This window comes from Pteropus alecto, unplaced genomic scaffold (genome assembly GCF_000325575.1).
Source record: "Pteropus alecto unplaced genomic scaffold, ASM32557v1 scaffold95, whole genome shotgun sequence".
In the NCBI taxonomy this organism is placed as follows: domain Eukaryota; kingdom Metazoa; phylum Chordata; class Mammalia; order Chiroptera; family Pteropodidae; genus Pteropus; species Pteropus alecto.
In genome coordinates, this window is record NW_006441071.1 from 11,911,152 (window position 1) to 11,920,763 (window position 9,612).

At 35.7% G+C, this 9,612-nt stretch overlaps 1 protein-coding gene across 1 annotated transcript in view; it reads left to right on the plus strand.

The window, feature by feature from the left end:
• The window catches only part of KIAA2026 (KIAA2026 ortholog), a 90,379-nt gene extending 80,767 nt beyond the window's left edge, over positions 1-9,612 (plus strand). Inside the window, 2 exon segments of the mRNA XM_025051405.1 lie at positions 4,025-4,212; positions 5,313-9,612. Coding sequence (XP_024907173.1) covers positions 4,025-4,212; positions 5,313-8,947 — 3,823 coding nt within the window. The 3' untranslated portion in view covers positions 8,948-9,612.

Genomic DNA, 9,612 nt, shown 5'->3' on the forward strand with positions numbered 1-9,612 from the left:
TTAAACAAAATTCCAGCTCTGAGGCTTACCTTCTTTTTTGTGTGTCTGTGGTAAAATGCACAAAATTTACCATCTTAACCAGTGTTAAGTGTACAGTTCAGTGGTATTAGACACATTGATAATGTTGTGCTACTATTATCCCACCCATCTCCAGAACTCTTACCATCTTGTAAAACTGAAACGCTTTACCTATTAAATGATAACTCTGCATTCTCCCCTTCCCCCAGCCCCTGGCAACCACCATTCTATATTTTGTGTTTAATTTTAACTACTCTTAAGTACCTCATATAATATACAGTATTTGTTTTTTTGTGACTGGCTTATTTTACTTAGCATAATGTTCCCAGGGTTCATCTATGTTGCAGCACATGTCAGAATTTCCTTCCTTTTTAAGGCCGAATAATATCCCATTGGATGCATGTACCACATTTTGCTTATGCATTCATCTGTCACTGGACACTTGGGTGGTTTTCATGTTTCAGTTTTTATGAATAATGTTGCTGTAAACATGAGTGCACATGTATTTCAAGAACCTGCTTTCAGTTCTTTGGCTATGTACTCAGAAATGGAATTGCCAGATCATATGGTAATTCTATTTTTAATTTTTTTGAGGAACTAAAGTGCTGTTTTAGTGACTGCAATTTTACAACAGTGCATAGGGTTCCAATTTTTCCACATTTTCATCAACATTTGGGGTTTTTTTGTTTGTTTTTTGGGGTTTTTTTGTTTGTTTGTTTTTGATAGTAGCTATCTTAACAAGTATGAAGTGGGTGCTATATTGTTGTAGTTTTTATATGTATTCCCCTAATCATTAGTGATATTGACTATCTTCTCATGTGTTTATTGGCCATTTATATATCTTTGGAGAAACATTTATTCAAAATTTTTGCCAATTTTTGAATCAGCTTGTTCATTTTTTTGTTGTTGAGTTTTAGATGTTCTATATATGTTCTGGCTGTAAGGCCTTATGGCAGCAGTCCTCAACCTTTTTGGCACCAGGGAGCAGTGCTCCAGTGAGAATCTAATGCCTGATGATCTGAGGCAGAGCTGAGGAGGTAATGCTAGCTCTGGGCAGTGGCTGCAAATATATATGAAGCTTCACTCACTAGCCCGCCACATACCTCCTGCTGTGCAGTCCGGTTCCTAACAGGCCACGGACTGGTATCCGTCCATGGCCCAGTGATTGGGGACCCCCACCTTATTGGATATATGATTTGTAAATATTTTCTCCCATCCCTGAGTTACCTTTTTACTTTGTCTATAGTGCCTTTAATGCACAAGTTTTTTATTTTTCATGAAGTTCAATTTTTCTTTTTTGTTGTTGCCTGTGCTTTTAGTTTTACATCTAAGAAGTCACTGCCAAACCCAGTGTTATGAAGCTTTTGCCCTATGTATTCTTCTAAGAGATTTATAGTTTTAGCTCTTACATTTAGGTCTTTGATTCATTTTGAGTTAACTTTTATAAATTCTTTTGCATGTGGATATCCAGTTTTCCCAGCACCATTTGTTGAAAAGACTGTCCTTTCATTATTGAATGGTCTTGGCATCTTTGTGAAAAAACTATATGACCATATACAAAAGGGTTTGTTTCTGGACTTGATATTTTTTTCCATTGGTCTATATGTCTGTCTTTCTGCCAGTACCACACTGTTTTGATGACTGATTCTTTGTAGCATGTTTTGAAATCAGGAAGTGTGAGTATTCCAGCTTTTTTTTTTCTTTTCCAAGATCATTTTGACTATTTGGGTTCCTTGAGATTCCATATGAATTTTAGGATGGTGTTTTTTCTGCAACAAACACCATCAGAATTTTGATAGCTTATTGCACAGAAACTGTGAATTACTTTGGGTAGTATTGACAGCTTTAAAATATTGAATCTTCCAGGACATGTACATGAAATGTATTTCCATTTATTAATGTCTTTAATTTCTTTCTCCAGTGTTTTATAGTTTCCATTGTACAAGTCTTAATTAATACTTAATTCCTAAGTATTTTATTCTTTTTGATGCTGTTATAAATGGGATGTTTTATTAATTTCCTTTTCACAGTGATTATTGTCAATGTATAAAAAAGCAACTGATTCTTGTGCGTTGATTTAGTATCTTGCTACTTTGCTGAATTTGTTTGTTGGTTCTAACATTTTTTTGTAGACTCTTTAGGGTTTTTTTTACATAAAATATATCGTCTGTGAACAGAGAATTTTACTTCTTTCTTTCCAACTTGGATGCTTTTTGTTCTTTTTCTTGTCTAATTGCTTTGACTAGAGCTTCTAGTACTATGTTGAATAGAAAGCAGGCATCTTTGCCTTGTTCCTGTGCTTAGAGGAAAAGCTTTCAGTCTTTCACCATTGAGTAAGAGAAGAGAAAACAATAGAGTGGTTTCTTAGAAACCAGGTAAAAAATGTTAAAGAGAACTGCTTGTGACAGATTGGGGAATATGAGGCCTGAGAATTCATTATTGAATATGGCAACATGGAGATTATTGATGACCTATTGAGCTGTGTTGGTAGAGAAGTGGGTAAAAGTCTTAGGAGTCTGTTCAAGAGAATTAAGGGAGAGGAATTAGAGTTTTGCTATAAAGTGGAGTAGAGAAATAGGGCAGTACCTAGAAGGACAAGTTGTTTTTTGTTGCTGTTTCTTTAATGGAAGAAATAACATGTTTGTATACTGGTGGAAATTATCTAATAGGCAGAAATGAATTCAGGCAAAGTAAGAGACATCTGGTAGAGTGATATTCTTGAAGAGCTGAAAGAGGATGCCCTAGTGGAGGGATCAGCTTAGATAGGAAGACAATATAAGTACAGAGAACGTCTAAAGTTGTAGATGAGGTGTGAGCATGTGAAAGTTTTTGTCCAATTGCTTCCATTTTCCCTGAAATAAGCAAAGTCACCAGCTGAGACTGAGAAGACTGAGAAATTATACAACTCCCATGTAGATATTTCTAATAGGAAATTAATTTTACAATTATCCTTTGATAACCCATTCTTATAGCCCTCATCTGCTCCATAAAACTCTTATGCAATAATTTAAAACAAATAAATTGAGAATAATTAACTGACATTTGTTGAATATTTATGTGTCACAGATGCTATGAGGTAAGTACTGTTATTATCCTCATTGTATAAATAAGTAAAATGATGCTTAGAAACTTTAAGGTACTTGCCCAAAGTCTTATTACTGTTAAGTGACAGAGGTAAGACTTAAACTTTATATGCATAAATAAGAATTTGTAGCAAAAATAATTGGAGAATGTACATTCAAATTTTGTTTTAAAAAATAAATAAATAGAATAAAGATTAAGGGTAGAATAGAGAAACTCAGTTGAAAACAAAAGGAATGATAAAGGATCTTTAAAATATCATATAATCATTTGGAAATGTTTCTGTTTCTCCATAGTTTCATAGAAGTGTAGCTATTATGTTTTTATGTGAAAAAAATCTCTGGAAGATCACTTTTCAGCTTTGCAGAATGCTTAATACAGCATTCGGCTTTTCCCTATGCTTAATAAATATTTCTAGTGAGACCCAAAAGTTTAGGTATAATTACTCTCAGGATTAAATGATGGATTTTTTGTTTGTTTGTTACTCACTGTGTAATAGTCAAAACTAATAGATACTATTTCTTAGATTTTCTTGATTATTTTAAATGATCTTTTTAACTATATTAAAATCAGTAATTTTAAGACTATCTAAAATCTATTTTTATCAATGCACCTAGAAAAAAAATTCTTTTCTCTCATTTAATAGGTCTCACAGCAGCCTTTAGAAAGACATATAGGTGGCATGTGCAAACACTTTATTCTGAAATTGCTGATATAATCTTCATTTTCTTATGCCTACACCCAGGGTTTTATCTTCTTGAACAGTAATGATTGGCAAGACTGACCTAAGCATCTTAGACACACTTGAAATTAAAACATAGTTTTTAGTTGAAATATTTTTATAGTTTAAAATGTTAAAAGTTAGTTTATCGTCTAAGAGTTTAATACATATGTATTGTTTGTTATGTTGGACATTTTATTTCAGGAGCCGCCTAAAGAAAGACTATGATGATTTCAGAAGACAGCCTGATCCAGATAAATTTACTAGAGAAGTATGGACTACTGAAGAAGGTGAAGGAGATCCTGGAAAAGAATCTCCTAAAGCAGAAATCAGTAAGTCTGTAGACTCAACAGAACCTCTAGATATCCTGGAGAAAGATCACTTTGATTCAGGTAGGCATTAAAACTTTCTTTAAATCAACATTAAAGCACAAAGAAAAGATTTAGTAACATTTATGGAGATAAGGATAACCTGATTAATGAAGTATATTACTTAGGAAAATCTGATATGTTATACAAATGTACTGTGTCCTTATAAAAGGTTCTTTGAAGTCATTATTACATTTCTAGGAGTTTCTAGAGCCAGTGCCTGCTTCTGAACTTTAGGATGTCATTGCTCATTACAGACCACACATCCTGGATCTGCAGTTCCTTTGAAATAGGTTCATCCTCTTCTTTTTATCATCAGTATTTCTGATGTTTGCTTTAAATGGAACTTGGAAAGTCCCTAATACTATTAAGATTTTTTTTTTTTATGAGGAATGACCAAGGTTGATGTCTCAATGAGACCTGATTGGACACATCATTCTAATAAGGAGGCTGCATAAGATTATTTGTAATTCATTTCAACTCATCAGCTTATATTACTCTGTAAATCCAGTTAAATAGTTTCTTATATAAGAAGTTAATATGAAATTTTGTGGTTAGAAATGAATTAACCTATTGTTTTTTATGTCTTCGGTAAATTGGAAAAGAATAACTTCTCATCAACCCAGTTTGACCAGATGAACATTTTTTTTTTTTTACTGTAAGGTTAATTAAACACCAGAAAAAGGTAGACATTTTTCATCCTTTAGAGTCTCTAGAAACAAATTAGACTGAAAGAACATCTCTCTTTGATATCAAAATTTCCCTTTGTAGAACTAGACTAGATTCTTTTCCAAATCTAAATTCGGAGCTCTGATTGCTGGCTTGACTCTTTAAAAGATGTAAAATTTCCTTTGTACTTGTAGTGTCAGCAAAATTAGCAGAAGTTGACCAAAAGTAATTTCTTATTAATAACAAGTTGTTCCTGGAAACGTTTATGATATCAAGAATACTCACACACAGGTCACCTCACCTTAATTTCCATCAGTGGTACTGAGGCTTTTAAATCACCCTATAGATTTCTTAATAAATTTCCAGTTCAAAGATTGACTTTTTTTTTTATAATTGACCTTATGCTATTCATTAGCTGTTTTATATTAACAAAACGCTTGTTTGATAATTTTCAGATGATATGAAATTGTCAGAAACAGATTTTTCTATGGCCAGAAGCAAGTTGTTGAAAAAAGAATTACCTTCTAAAGAGGTACTGAAAACACTGTCTAGAACACTTAAGCGACAGTCCAAACAAACTAGTTATCTGGATGATAGCACAAAAGAGCTTTCTCCGAGGAAGAAAGCAAAGTTAAGCACAAATGAGACAACAGTTGAGAATGTGGAAGGTGATATGCAGATTGACTGTTTGAATGAATCAAAGCATACAGAGCCACTATTTCCAGAGTCATTTGCCTCAGTGGATTCAACACCAGTGTCTATTCTCCAGAAAGGGACCAAACCTATTCAGGCCTTGCTTGCAAAGAATATTGGGAACAAAGTGACCTTAACAAATCAACTGCCCCCTTCTACTGGTAGAAGTGCTTCTGCTGTAGAAAAGCCAGTTATATCTTCTCCAGATGCAAGCCCCATAAAGCCAGCATTGACCTGCCACACCAGTACAAAAGGTCCTTTACAGATGGTATACAAAATGCCCTGTGGCCAGTGGTTGCCCATAGATCTTCATAACAGCTCTGTAAAGATTCAGATGCAACCTGTGTTGGATCCTAAAACAGGAGAAAAAATCATGCAGCAGGTTCTCATTCTGCCTAAGAATTTTGTGATTCAGCACAAGGAAGGGAGAGCAGTTGCAAAAGAAATATCACCACTTCAACAAAAAGGTACAGAACAACATTGTTTATCTTTCCCTCAGACAGCAAATGTAAACTCTTCTTTAGCATCAGTTCTTGCCAACTCAGCAGGAGCTGTTTCTACCCATCTAACTAATGCAGTTTTCAACAAGACGATTACACCTTCGTCAAATGTGAGTAATGCTAGACCACAGCCTTTATCACCTGTAACCTCCATGAGTAATTTATTAATACCACCAGTTAAGAATAGCCAAAGTGAAGCAGGAAAAGTCAAGAATACAGTTTCAGCAGTTACATTCCCCCAATCCATTGCTTCACCCACTATTTCCTCAACAGTTCAGCCTCTGTTATCAGCAACAACACTAAGTGGATCTACAAATCCTGGTAGTTCCCTCAACTGTTTTGCACAACAAACTGCTGATTCTTCTGAAACAAAGCAAGAACTGAAAACTGTGTGTATAAGAGATTCACAGTCAATTCTGGTTAGGACACGAGGTGGGAACACTGGAGTTGTAAAAGTACAGACCAATCCAGATCAAAATTCACCCAATAGTATATCTTCAAGTTCAGTTTTCACTTTTGCTCCTCAACTTCAGGCATTTCTGGTGCCAAAATCAACAACTTCATCTTCTGCTTTTTCACCAGTAGCTGGAACCACTGCTACATCTAGTCTCCCACCTTTTGGACAAACACCAACTTCTGTTTCCATTCCAACTGTCTTTAATCCGTCCTTAGGGAAAAATCTCAAACTTCCATTAGGCCAACCTTCCTGTAGTGGTAATTTGGCCCACATGATAGATAAAACTTCACACATGCCCTCTTCTCCCTTAAAGGCCTCCGTTTCTTCTAGCACTCTGCTACCATCAACAGCAAATAGTTCAATGAGCGTAATTAGTCTATCAACAGGAAATTTTGGACAAACCAATGCAAATGTTATCCGTACTCCAACTAAGCAGCAACAAGGAGATTATATCACAAAAAGTCATCCTGTTACAAGATCAGAAGCAACAGCAGCAACAAATGAAGATGCGATCAGTGGTACTGCAGTTCAGAAACTTATGCTAGTGTCTGCTCCATCTGTTCTTTCTTCTGGAAGTAGAACTGCAATTAATGTCACACCTGCACCAACACCTACAGGTGTTTCTGCCCAGAAATTAGTTTTTATTAATGCTCCAATTCCAAGTGGCACTTCAACCCCAACTATTGTGGCAGAACCATTAAAACAAACTCTTCCTCCCCCCTTGAATAAAACATATGTTAAGACTCCAGAGCAGCCCCAGATAGTACTAATTCCATCTACAGTGGGAGCACCAATAAAAATAAATTCATCACCAACTGTGTCTCAGATAAAAGATGTGAAAATTGGACTAAACATAGGTCAAGCAATTGTAAATACTTCAGGCAGTGTGCCGACTATACCATCAATTAACATACTGCAAAATGTAACCCCAAAAGGAGAAGAAAAAAGTACCAAGGGCTATGTTTTGCCGTTGTCAACAAGTGGTAATTCAATTCCAGTAAGCTCAAATTTTGTGAGTCAAAATATTACTCCTGTTAATGAATCAGTGGTTTCTGCAGCAAGAGCAGTAAACATGTTTTCAGGCGCAAATGTGTCTTTGGGTTCTCTTTCAGTGACCTCAGCCTCTGCTTCAATTGGGACACGACCTCCTGTTTTAGTCAGTGGAAATGATAACTCTTCAAGAATTATGCCTATTTTGTCAAATAGACTTTGCACGTCAAATCTCGGAAACACTGTGGCTATATCAACTGTGAAAACGGGACATCTTGCATCATCTGTTCTGATTTCAACTACACAACCAACAGTGTCTCCTAAATGTCTAACATCAGCTTTGCAAATCCCTGTTACTGTTACCTTGCCTACACCTGTGACTTTATCTCCTAAAATAATCAACACAGTTCCACAAGTGGCAACAGTACCAGGAACCACACGTTCTGTATCTCTTTCTAAAAGACAATCTCGGACTTCTGTCCAGTTTCAATCACCAGGGATATCAGCTACAGTGCCAACAAATATAAACACAAATAAACCTCAAACTGAATTGCCATCCCTTTCACCAAGTCCAGGTAAAATAATTAATATTTCCAATTTTGCTTCTCTGCCAAACCAGCAAATGTCTCCTGCTTTAGGAAAATCAGCCTCCAGTTACAGTTCTACTCCAGGTGGCTCTGCCATTCACACTGCTACAGCATCATCAAATGTAACTAGTGTGGTCGGCGGTCAGTTCAGTGAACCTTGTATTCAGCAAAAAATAGTCATCAACACCAGTACACCTTTGGCACCTGGTACTCAGATCATGATTAATGGAACCCGGTTTATTGTTCCACCACAAGGTCTTGGAGTTGGCAGCCATGTTCTTCTTATATCTACTAATCCAAAATATGGACCTCCCTTCGTTCTTAACAGTGGCCAAGGCATTCAGCCTACACCAGTAGATAATCCTGCCCCGAAGATCACATTAGCATCAAATAATTCTTTAAGTGGACAACCTGTAAAACAATCTCTAAGAACCTCTACAAAAATTGGAAACTCCCTTGGGAATCCAGGTTCTCTACCCACAATACATTCAACACCACAAATCATAAACACAACTGCTAAACTTTCTGTTCCACCTCCTGTACCAGCAGTGTCATTGACTTCAGTAATTAAGTCTCCTCCAGCTACTCTTTTAGCTAAAACATCTTTGGTTTCTGCCATTTGCTCTAGTAATCCTCCATTGCCAAGTAGCACTTCAGTATTTCATTTGGACACATCAGTCAAAAAATTGTTGGTTAGCCCAGAAGGAGCCATTTTGAATACCATAAATACTCCAGCATCAAAGGTTTCTTCACTCTCTTCATCTCTCTCCCAAATTGTTGTATCTGCCAGTCGAAATCCTGCCTCTATCTTCCCTGCTTTTCAGTCACCTGGCATAGAGAAGCCTGACACAGCTGCATCTTGAATTTAGACTAAACGAGCCAGTTTTTAAATAATGGGGCATTGTTTTGACTCCCATAAAAATTTTAACTGTTTATTATACTGTTGAAAACATATTATACATAGTTGTGTGTGTGTGTGTGTGTGTGTGGTGTGTGTGTGTGTGTGTGTTAATGTACCTTTTCATTTGCTTGCAGCAAGGCTTTATTTTCTTGGGGAGGGAAATATCTGTTTAATTTCACTCATTGGTATGTTTTCAGAGGTAGTTTAAACAGGCTTTACCTGTCTGTATAACATAAAATGAACAAAGTCAAGTTTGACTAGTTTGGAATAAGCTAGCCTTTTGCACACTTGCATTGACATGTTTCTTCTTGAATTTCAACTATTGCAGCGTGTATCTACAATATGGTATTGTGTCAGTGAAATCTTATTTTTATTTCTGTAAAAAAATATATATATATTTATGCATTGTGAAAATGCAGTCCATGGTGTAAAATTGTACATATTCCTAAAACCCTAACAACCTGTACTAAACTATATGTACAAAGAACTATGCTGTTTTATTTATGTTTTGTTTACATAATGTATAGTTTTTTAAGTATTTTAGTAATTTTGGACCAGTGAACTGTTAGCAACAATGCAGAAAAATCTGCATGAAATAAACTGAGTTGCTGTATTTGTTTGTTTGAA